A 12,075-nucleotide genomic window follows, 5' to 3' on the forward strand; every position below is an offset into this window, starting at 1 on the left:
ATGGTATCAGCCCCTGCTGACGGTTGGCAGGAAAACAGTAACCTCTTTCCTACAATAGTATGGAACTGAATTCAGCCAATAACTTCAGTGAGTTAGAAAGCAGATTTTTCCCAGGAGCCACCAGAAAGTGCTGCAACCCATCTGACCCTGATTTCAACTTGTGAGGCCCCAAGCTGGAAACCCAGCCATACTGTGCTGATTTCTGACACACAGAACTATGAGCTATCAGTGTTGAGAACTATGAACTATGAGTGTTGTTTTAAGCCACTAGATTGGAGGAAATTTGTTATATATTAACAGAAAATGAATAAATATTTAATGTCATTATCAACAGGTTGCATTTAAATCTAATCATAACCTCTTAGATTTTGACTTGTCCCATCTGTTCTTTGTTCCTTTATCCCCCCTCTTCGGACTGATATTTCTAATAGTTCCATTTTACCTTCACTAATGGCTTATTTAATTGTACCTCTCTCACACTTTTTTTAGTGGTTACTCAAGGATTTACAATGTACATTTTTAACTTCTAGTGGTCTACCTCTAGATAGTATTACACAACTTCATGTACTGGAGAACTTTATAACAATTTAACTCCATTTGTCCCCTTCCATTTGTCTATATTGGTATCATATACCTTACTTAAAAGAATCATATGCCCACAATACAGTCTTACTATTTTTCCTTTACATATTATAAAAAAAATTTAAATTAGGAACAAAAAATCTTATCTATAGCTACATTGCTTCCCTCCCAGGGCTCTTTTTTTTTTTTTTTTTTATTAAAGATCCATTTTTCCATCTGGTATCATGTTCTTCTGCCTTGAAGAGCTTTCTTTAATATTTCTTGTAATATAAATCTGTTGATATTTAACTTTCTCAAGGTTTTTTCTGAAAGTCTTGATTTTACCTTCATTTTGAAAGATATCTTTGGATACAAGATTTTCCCCACTTTGCAACACTGTAAAGATTTCCCTTAACTGCCTTCAGCAATTCTTTTAGGAATTCTCTGTCCTTATCTTTGGCCCTGTCTATATATGATTCCTTTTGCTTTGGCTGTCTTCAAGATAATCTCTTTATTGTTGGTTTTCATCAGGTTGGCTCTAATGGACCTAGATTTATTTCTTATTTATGTATTATTATTTTTTAAAATTTATTTGGAATCCTCTAAGCATCCTGTCATCTTTCAGTAATTTTGAAATAATTTTGGTCATTATTGGTCCCAAAATTTCTTTTTCCTTGTTCTCTTTCTTTATATTTTGGGACTCCAATTACACATGAGTTAGACCAGGTATTGTCATACTATGGTCTATGGATCTATTTTTATAAATACTTTTTTTAAACATCCATGCCTATTCATTTATAAATTGTCTATGGCTACTTTTGCACTCTAACAGCAGAACTGGGTAACTGTGAGAGATCATATAGATCATTATATGCCTAATCTCATATAGAGATAGAAATCTCATATAGAGATCATTATATGACTAAAATATTTACTATATGGACTCTTAAGAGAAAGTCTACTGATCCCTGAGTTGGGAACCCCTGATGGGTTCCCCCAGTTCTTGGATGCTATGTTCCTTACTCCTACTCTTTTTTTTCTGTGTTTTACTTTGGATAATTTTAGTTTATCTTCAGATTCACCAAAGGTTTCTTTTGCTGATAAATCCACTATGTAAAGTGTTTACCTCCTATATTTTCATATTTAGCATTCCCATTTTACTTTTTCACAGCATCCTTCTCTGTGCTGAAAATCCCTATCTATTCACACATATTTTCCATCTTTTCCACTAGATCCTTTAACATATTAATCATAGTTATTTTAATGTCCCTTTCTGTGAGTGCCAACATCTGATATCATATCTCTGGATATGGTTCCACTGATTGCTTTATCTCTTGAAATGGGTCATTTCATTTTGATTTTTTTGTCTTATAATTTTTAATTTAATGCTAAATGTTTTATGTAGAAGAACATAAAAGGTAAAAGAATATATATCCAGAAATGGGCATGCTTTTCCTGTTAGACCACTAACGCTGTGGGTTGATTCCAACTAGTCATTAGTTGAGCTGGACTTAGCTTTTGTTGCTCTGGTTAACTTCAGTGCACCACAAACTTTAAATCCCTTCAGCAATGTTGCTACCTTGTTCTGAGTGGGAACAATATATTACATATTCATGCCTTAACTTATTCACAAAAGATTTGGGAGAAAAATTATAATACTTGTTTGTGGCCCAATAATATTCTGATGTGATGCCTATATAGCATCGTGAAGGGCAATTATTATTATTATTATTTTTTTTAAGACTTTCATTTATTTATTTATTTATTTATTTGACAGAGAGAAATCACAAGTAGATGGAGAGGCAGGCAGAGAGAGAGAGAGGGAAGCAGGCTCCCTGCTGAGCAGAGAGCCCGATGCGGGACTCAATCCCAGAACCCTGAGATCATGGCCTGAGCCGAAGGCAGTGGCTTAACCCACTGAGCCACCCAGGCGCCCCAAGGGCAATTATTCAGAATATGTGGACTGTTCTTAACTACTCTACTTAATCAACACTTCATCCCACCTTTCTCTTGACTATCTGGGTAATTAAAACAAAGCTAAAATTTTCCAGTTATCTACATAAATTATTTGAATAGAGCTAGAAACATACAAAACATCAATAACAAGTGCAGAAGCATACAACAAAGAAATACTATGTACTTATAAAACTTCGATATGCATCAGAATTTTGTAGGTTAAAAAAAAAAAAAGAATGCCCAAGAGACAACCCAAATCTATGAATTATAATCCATCAGAATAGGAATCAGCAGCTGTTTTTAACAAGCTCTCCAGGTGGGTGATTCTAATGCACATTAAGGTTTGAGAACTCATTATTAGCAATGAGAAATGAAAACGTTGGAAAATGAGTCTTAGTCTTGATGATAAATAGTAGCTGTTAATGATGCAGCTGCTACTGATATGATGATACAGAAAGGAATGCTATAAGCTTATCTGTTCTTTGTTCTTTATCCATAGAATAAACTGAGGTCATAAAATCACATTTATTAAATTAACCATCATGCTTTTAAGAAGCCACAGTAAAGCCTAAAAATGTATTTTCTTATTTGCTTTGCAAAAAAGGTTTCTTAAAAAGAAAATAAAATAATGCTTACTTTTATGAGCTTCAGCATTTGCAACATAGATGAATCCATCAACAACTTCACACACCTTCTGAATTTGTGGAATTACACTATACCGGCTTCCTTGTTGATCATCTCCTTCATTCTGTACACTGAACATCTTGTTAACTGCACTTGTATGCTCTTCTCTTGCTCTATCTCTTTCCTTTCTATAAGAAAAATGTAAATATAAAGCATAAAAACTAAGCAGGCTCCACCTTCCCCATAAAGTACCCAAGTCCTGATGCCCCAGGTAGGCCACCACATAGGCAGCCTTACCTAGTAGTTGAATATAGTATCAGGATGTTGAATTTATGTTGGTTGCTCAACTGAAAACTGACTCCAGATCCAATACCTAAAGAAGAAAATTATAGTTATCAAAACAAGTCATTAATAAATACAGAAAAAGATCACACTGAAAAAAAATTACCCAGTGCAAGCAAAAAAAGCAACCAAAAAGCCCATGACAAATTACATATAGCTTTGGAATAAAATGAAATGTTCATGTTGAAGAAAATGTGCTGTATGCAATTTTAATTTACATGGTAATAAAAATATGGATAAAGAACATTGTTCTTTATCAACATTGTTACTTGTCCTTGTTTCTTAACCTTCTCCCTTCTTTGGTTGTGTTAACACCTGGGCCTCTTCTCTTCTTACCTCATGAAAAGATCTTTCTCCCATGGCTCTACTTCTTTTTGCTATACAAATGCCCCTGTAGTTCTGTCCATCCTCAATCCCTCCTTTTAGTCTAAATTACCATACCCTCAACTAGACTTTTGCAATCACTTCTAACTAGTCTCCCACATCCATTTTTTATCCCTACGACATGTCCATTCTTCTGACAGCAACTGGAGAGATGGCTTAAAAATGCCTATCTCATTATGTCTCTTTCCTTCAAAGCCATTGCTCTTCAAAAACAATATAACCTTACCTCTACTTTAGGGCAACTCCACTTTTCACACCTTTAATCCCCGCATCATAACCAATCTAGTTGTTTAAATTAACCTGTCATGCCATCTTATGTCACCATTCCAGGTTAACCCATACGCAGAAATCTTGGTGGCTGAGACTGCAAGCATGGCCCTAGTCCCCTGGCCACAAGGTTTGGTGCACAAACTCTCCAAAGAGATCAAAGAAAAAAATTCTACTGTTTTCTCTTTGTTTTCATCAGTTTAATTTCCAGACATTACCTTCTTAACACAGCTAACCACAACCCAATACTATCTCTATGCTGTTCTGTACCACACTGCCAACAACCCATTCCCCCTTCTTCCTTGATCTCGCAGGGTTTGAGGCATAATTAGATTGGCATCTATAAACAATCATTTCTGCTGCTGTCTAGAGAATAAAATTGACAATTCATGATTAGCAAATTTCTCCATATCCTCAACCTCTTCTTGAGTCTTCTACCCCATGGCCTTACCTGAACTGGCCTACCCTTAGGGGCTGCTTCTCTTGAAGTACATCTCAAGTAACAAAACTGCTTCTTCTCACACATCAGGGTAAAGATGTGGAGTCAATGTTCTCTTTACTCCTCACTGCCATGTCTGGTTACTCACCAACCTTCTTCAAAACTCCATCTCTGAGATACACTATTCAGATGCAATACCATCTCCCTTTTCTCAAACTCATCATTTATGACTCTCCTTTTGATAACCTCTTCCACCAAACATTCACTGAAGATTTTACACCTGGTTCACAATATTCCTCTCCATCCTCAGAAACTTCCAAGTCCATGTGGACACCATGAGATTCCCAAATCTTGATTCCTAACCCAGATCATTCTCTTGAGATCTGGATGCATAGAGTAATCCAGTTATTGTTCATTTAGTCATCAAATCTATATTGAGCGCCTACTACATGCCTGAGTTCAAACACACAGCTAAGAACAAAGCTGGTAAGACTCCTGCCCTAATGGAGCTTCCATTCAAGTGGACTGCTGACAGCAGGCATCTCCATTTATATATCCCAGAGTTATCAAAGTCAGCATATTCCAAAGAGCATCTGTCCTTCTTCCTATAAAGATCCCTCAAAAAACTTTCTCTTCCTTATCCTAGTGAATGGTACTATCATCCAATATGAAACCACATCAGAAATAACACTCATACATATTCAGTCAATGCTATCCTTCATGTTTTTACAATATTATGGTGCTTTCTTAACAGGTCTCCATGTTTTATAGCCTCTTCTAATCAATTTTCCACTCAGGAGCCAGATCTTTCTAAAATGTAATCTTGATCATCTCACTGCTCTGTTTAAAATCTTTCAACAGCTCCCAAATGCTTAAGCAGGGAATACACATATCTTCTCATCCAGCCCACTCTAGACACTGAGATCTACTTCAAACGTGTAATATGTATCCAGAGCTCTGTGCTTTTAGAAATGTAGTTTTCACTGCTCAGAATACTTGTGTCCCTTTTTTTTTAATAGCCTACTTTAACTCATCAAAATGACTCAAATAAGGCATCATATTCAACAAAGAGCCTTCTTGGAGCCTTATCTTTCTACTCAGGAGCTAATTACACCATATTCTAATTACCTATATACTTGTCTTTGTCCTTATCAAGACCAAGTGTCTTCAGGGCAGATAAAAAAAAAATTTTTTTTAAGATTTTTATTTATTTATTTGAGAGAGAGACAGTGAGAGAGAGCATGAGCGAGGAGAAGGTCAGAGGGAGAAGCAGACTCCCCATGGAGCTGGAAGCCCGATGCGGGACTCGATCCCAGGACTCCAGGATCATGACCTGAGCTGAAGGCAGTCGTCCAACCAACTGAGCCACCCAGGTGTCCCGGGCAGATAAAAATTTTTGATGTTTGTTTCAAATAGCTACACCTCTAGCATCTAATAGGTGCTCTCAATAAATGAATAAGCAAAGCATAAGCTAGATTATAGTATTATTTATACTTCTATTTCCTGCTTGCCAACTAACTATATGATTATTGTTTTCACAGAAAGAAGAGAAAGGTGTTAATTTAGCTCTTTTTAAAAATTCCACTACATATCAAAGTACTTCGCACATAGTAGATGGGTTTTTGCCATCAACATTCTTTTAAAATATGGTAACTACTGTATAAACATCCCGATAACATATATTTTACTTGCACATAATCTTATATTCTAGATTACACAAATCTGAGGAAATAGGAGGAAGCTCATCTCTGATAAAAAGTAAATCAACCCTTTCAGTCCACTGGGACCTGGGGAGGAGGAGTGCCTATTCACCAAAATACTATAATTCATTACATCAATGAGTTAATTAAAAATTTCTTTTGATTTAACATTAGTGTCAAGATCAAAGTGTTTTAACTATTAAATGCTACAGATTAACATGAAAATTACCATCAATCTGCCTCTGAGGCAAACCAGCTGTTGGGCAAAGTTCCTCAGAAGACATCAAGCTCAACACCAAAGATGTATTCAGTTCTTCCAAACCTGGTCCAAACATAGCAAATCGTGGTTCATTCTGAATGATCAGTGAGTGTAAAAATGATGTGACAGCTCCATACATAGGACGACTAGATTTCAAGGATCTTCTTGTATATGGACAGCACATTTTATAGCTGCATAAAATTGTCACAATTAGAAAATAAACACAGAAAAAAACATAGCCAGTTATTCATTCAACAATAGTTTATTGAGAACCTGCTAGACACATTATATTATTGTATTATACAATACAATAATTATATAGTTCCAGTCTTCATGGAGGGAAGTGGAGAACAGATACATTATACGTGTATGCTGGATGCCATCACATGAAAAAGCAAAGGCACTCTGGGAGTAGAAGTGGTCCAAATGTTAAGGAAGTCTTCCGCAGGAAATGGCTACTTACTTTCTAATTTTTCATTTAGATTTTCTCATGGAACACTTGGTCTAACACTTGTTTCAGTCATAAAAATTCACTACACAGAGCAGCGTTTCTCAGTCCAGAGAGATTTTGCCTCCCCACCCCAAGAGAGCATTCATTTGGCAATGTCTGCAGTCATTTCTGCTACTATGACTAGGGGTCATTGTGTGGTGTGCTACTGGCATCTAGTGGACAGAGGTCAAGAATGCTGCTAAACATCCTACAGTGCACAGCACAATTGATCTGAACACTTGATCTAAAATGTCAATAGTACCAAGACTGAGAAACCCTACAATAACCTATAAGGATACTTATCATAAATGTCTTTAGAGGTTAAAAAAAAAAAGATAGAAATTAGTAATGCCACCAATAGAACCAAATTTCTTAAGTACTCCTATTAACAGCCTCCAATGTAACAGTTTAGTAAGTGTTAAATATACAGGGAGGCTCTACTGTTCCTTAAAGATAACCTAGCAAACTCAGAATCATGTGAAAAAAAAAAAAAAAACCAACAATTTCTTTCAATAGCTATAAATTTCTAAATTACCAATTCTACATGTTATCAAAAGTTAGAACACAGTAACTGAATCAAAATAAAACCTAAAGCCCTTTGACTACATCATGGTGGTTAAGACAATTACTGACCTAACAAGACAATGATCTTTATTTAGGAAACTTGTAATTCAAGAAGAAAAAAAAAAAATCAATTTTTGAGGCTAGGTAGATCTGACCACTTTATTTATATACTATGAACTTACATTTTTTCATCTGCATTATTTGAACAATAACAATTAACCCAGGGTTGTAAGGAACAAATTAATTTATATTATTTAAGAAACAAAACAATGAACAAAGAAAAAAGCAGACAAAAAAAGAAACTGGTGGTTGGCAGAGGGGAGGTTGGTGGGGGGGTGATATAAAAGGGGATTAAGAGTACATTTAAAAATGATGAGCACTGAGAAATGCATAGAATTGTTGAATCATTATATTGTATATCTGAAACTAATATAACACTGTTAATTATACTTCAATAAAAGATACTTTATATGATCACAAATGTTAGTTACTATGATTATTTCTATTCCCAGGGAAAAGCTGGTTCCACAGCATGATATACTTGATGCTATGGTTGGTTGTGGGACAATGTAGAAGTAACAACCAGCAAGTGAGAGGACAATAGCACTTACTGAAATTATATATAACATATCATATACATTTTAATCAAGTAGTCTTATAAGACTTTGCATTTAGATTAGAATAAAGAAAGATCTGAATAACTCAAATAAAATATGAAAAAAAATCCTAAATATAGCAGAGCAAAAACAGTTCTTATCTAAAACATAAATACTTTTTAAATTTTATTTACAATGCCTTAAATGTAGGGCCTTCAATAAAGTAGGTTATATCCAGATCCAATGACATTATATATTTTTAAGGTGGCATGACAGGGTTCCAATCTGAATAGTCCCTTATAAGCTATATAACTAGGTAAATCCATAACCATTCTGAACCTCAATTCCACATCTATAACACGGGTAACACAAGGGTGATGGCTAAATAACTAAACATACATAAAGCATCCCTCATAGAATTCAATACTCTATAGTTGCTCAACATTAATTCTCTCAGCTACATGATATTTAAAAGTGTCAATGCTTCTGGGTATAACAAAATCTTAGTTTCCAGAATCTTGAGAATGGTTTTCTTCCCTGTGAAAGAACTGGTGTCTGATCACTGATCATTTGTTTTTTGGATACAGCAAAGTATTCACTATTTAACAAAATGACAAGTGTTCTAAAGATGATGAAAGCTTTAAGAAATGTTTTACTTCTTGGCATATGAACTGTCTACAATTATTCAAATAACTACCATAGGTAAATAACAAAATGTGAAAACTGAAAGGGTCATATGAAGGAATTTAAGTTAATACCCAACTATTACAAACACAACCAAATTCCATGAAATGTATTATTGGCAGAACCAAGACTAATTTAGACTATTAACTTGCACCACAGGCAAATTTAGTAGCTTCTTTTTAATGCATTAAACTAGATACTTACACTGCCATGTAGTCAAAAAATGCACCATCAGTGACCTCAGATATAGGCTTTTTTAAGATTTCTAGATCTGGAAGAGACTTCCAGTCAACAGAAGACCAGGAAGGAAGATCCCGCAGAAGAAAATATCTCCACAGAATTGGATCTCGTACAGTTTCATTCCAATAATGGCTTGTACTTCCCAATTGACACAGATCATGAGGTGAAAGAAATGACAAAATATATAGCTGTACATCAATCTGAAATAGAAATGGCAAATAGGTAAAAGGGAGGAAAAAACGTAGCTTAAAAATTTTCTGATAATTATAAACAAATAATTATTTTATTATACTGGGAATCCAAAGGTCAACTGGACAGCCCATCTTTTTAATAATTATATCTATCATGATGAATTACAAAACAATTATACTAGATAACCAAAGATCAATTTAACAGTATTTTTAGTAATTAAATCTATAATGCTGAAGTTATTTTCCTGCCATCAGAAGAGAAACGTATCTGAACATTTAATTGTTGACACACTGAAACGTTCATGAAAGACCAATCATTGCTCTGGAATTTCAAGCAAAATAAAGAGGTCCTTTAATTTCTCATAGAATTTTGCCACTACATTACCCGAACCAACCATTTAAGGAAACAATCTAGTCTTCAAAATAAAACTTCTATCAAAGCACTTCTGATTTTGTCATTAGTTCTAATCAAAGAGTAAATCTGCCATCTCACTTTCTCCATCAAATCAGTATTTCAAAGAACTTCTACAAAAGGGAGAAGCTTGGAGGCGTCCTTAGCCTGCAGTTTTTAATTTCTGATAGACGTCAGAGGGAGGGAGGTGTCAACGGTCCAGCCCAGATACAGAATTTGTGTAATGCCTAAGAATTGATCCTCGCTCCCATTTTCCCATCTGCCTGAAAAGTTGAACAGTAAGTGGTGTGGATAAATCTTGTGGTCTCTTGTAACTTGAGGCACGACTTCGTCCTGGTCAGTTACGAGTGAGTTCTGTTAACTTGAACTGCGCGGTAAGGGACCAGCCTCGATCTCCCGGCGGTGTTCGGTTTCACCTCAGGTGAAAGACGCCGAGCAAAGCACCCAGCGACCGAAGGCTTCCCCAGGCTAACCAGTCTGTAGTCATCTCCTCCCATTTCCTTAACCCGACGTTCGGGGTGTTCTAGGGCCAGAACTTGGTTTGGGGGGGTGGAAGACTTGGGGAGACCTGGCCGGTTACCTGGGCGTTTCGCTGCGACCTTCGGTCCGGCTGCGGAGCACCAAAGGTCAACGCCTCGGCGTTTCTGGTCAACTGTTGCTCCCGGGTGACGACACTGCCCGGAACGGCCTCGCGCCAGACACAGACTTCAGCGCGGTGATGCCTCCCGAGGCCGCCAGTGCGGAACGCCCCTCCCGGCCCGGCCCCTAGGTCCTCCGCGGCCGGTGGCCGCCACTCACCGGCAGCCGCGTCAGGGTACTGGCCTCCTCATCCGCCTCCTCTTGAGAGGCTCTCGGCGCTGCCCTCTCCTTGCCCACCGACTGCCAGAAGTTCCTCCAGCCGCTGAGGATGGCGGCCTCTAGACGGCTCCAGTCGCTGTGGTGTGGCTGAGGGGAGCTGCCTCCGCTGCGTGGCTCGCTTCCCGCCATGGCCGCCGGCGTCGCACGTGACGCGCCGCAGGGTCACGCACGCTCCCGGCTCCGGGCGGCCGGCCTCCCGTCTCGCGCCTCCCTCCTTCCACGTCTGCCCGAGGCCGGCCTCGGCACCGGAGAGGGCACGGAGGTGTGGCCCAATCAGTTGTGGCGTCTCCAGCCGAGCGCGAACCTCGCGCCAAGAGCTTAATCCAGGCTTCAAATTCGCGAGCCGCGCTTCATTCACGTGCAGTCTCTCCCCGCTTTATAACTTCCCCCAGAGACGCTCTCTCTGTCTGCGACCCATTTCCACTTAGTCTGGGTCTAGGTGGCCCCTACTTATTCCATAGCTGGCCCTCCTTCGCTACCGTTGGCTTAAAAGCCGGTTGCTTCCTTCTTAGCACTGCTGTGCTGGGTGTGCTGGTTTTTTATTGGTTTTCCGTCTCCGATTTACTGTTAGTTTTCCTGCGGATTAGCAAAAATGGAACATGGAGGTGACCAAGCGCCCAATCACGAGAAACCTCATGCCAAGGCGAGGAGCCTATATTTTCTCTATAAAATTTTAGGTACATTTAAAAATCCTGAAGGTGGGCAGGCATCCCATAAAAGGGCAGCAAAATAGGGCTAGAATAAGAGGAGAAACCAGATATGGTACTGTTAAAATCCTAGTTGTTTTTGTTAATCTGTCAGAACAGTTCTCCATTTTACTTACATTGTCCAGCCTTACTTTGAAAGGGTTTTAAGAAACTATACTATAGCCCACATTAAAAAGATAGTAAAAACAAAAACTCAATTGAGTAAGATCAAACTGGCTTTATTGAACAATTCATGAATCTGGAAGCATCCCATCCAGCAAATGGAAAGGAACTGCAGGACAAGGAAGGTTTTTTAAAGATAGAGGTGCGTGGGTAGCACAGTGGTTAAGGGTCCTATTCTTGGTTTGGGCTGAAGCTGTGAAGGCAGAGTCCTAATCTCAGGCTCAGCGCTGCGCGAGTCCGCTTGGGTTTCTTTCTCCCTCCCCCTCTCCTTCTCCCACACTCCCTCACCCCCTAAATAAGTAAATACATCTTTTTTAAACAATTGAAAATAAAGGCAGAAAATAGGGGCACCTGTCTGGTTCAGTTGGTGGAGAATGTAACTTTTGATGTCAGGGTTGTTCAGCTCCATGTTGGGTGTAGAAATTACTTAAAAAAAATTAAGTCTTTAAAGGCAGAAAGGAATGGGGAAAAGGAATTATTGACAAAAAGTACACTACTGTAGACAAAGCCATCCTAGTGCTAACAAGGAATTATTGACAAAAAGTACACTACTGTAGACAAAGCCATCCTAGTGCTAACCAGGAATTCCATGTTGAAGGTTACTTTTTTGGGGTGCCTAGGTGGGTCAGTTGACTAAGA

The 12,075-nt window shown here is 38.1% G+C and overlaps 1 protein-coding gene across 4 annotated transcripts in view; it reads right to left on the bottom strand.

Moving 5' to 3' along the window:
- The window catches only part of FBXO4 (F-box protein 4), a 130,203-nt gene extending 119,428 nt beyond the window's left edge, over positions 1-10,775 (bottom strand). For all 4 annotated transcript variants that reach the window (XM_082723307.1, XM_082723306.1, XM_082723304.1 and 1 more), the window contains exons 1-5: positions 10,508-10,775; positions 9,071-9,306; positions 6,503-6,723; positions 3,439-3,514; positions 3,154-3,329 (exon numbers count right to left, since the gene is read on the bottom strand). In XM_082723307.1, the coding sequence (XP_082579433.1) occupies positions 3,154-3,329; positions 3,439-3,514; positions 6,503-6,723; positions 9,071-9,306; positions 10,508-10,696 (898 nt within the window). In that variant the 5' untranslated portion in view covers positions 10,697-10,775. The remainder of the gene's footprint in view (positions 1-3,153; positions 3,330-3,438; positions 3,515-6,502; positions 6,724-9,070; positions 9,307-10,507) is intronic.
- Between the last annotated feature and the right edge of the window lie 1,300 nt (positions 10,776-12,075).

Source organism: Mustela nivalis (genome assembly GCF_964662115.1).
Source record: "Mustela nivalis genome assembly, chromosome: 3".
NCBI lineage: Eukaryota > Metazoa > Chordata > Mammalia > Carnivora > Mustelidae > Mustela > Mustela nivalis.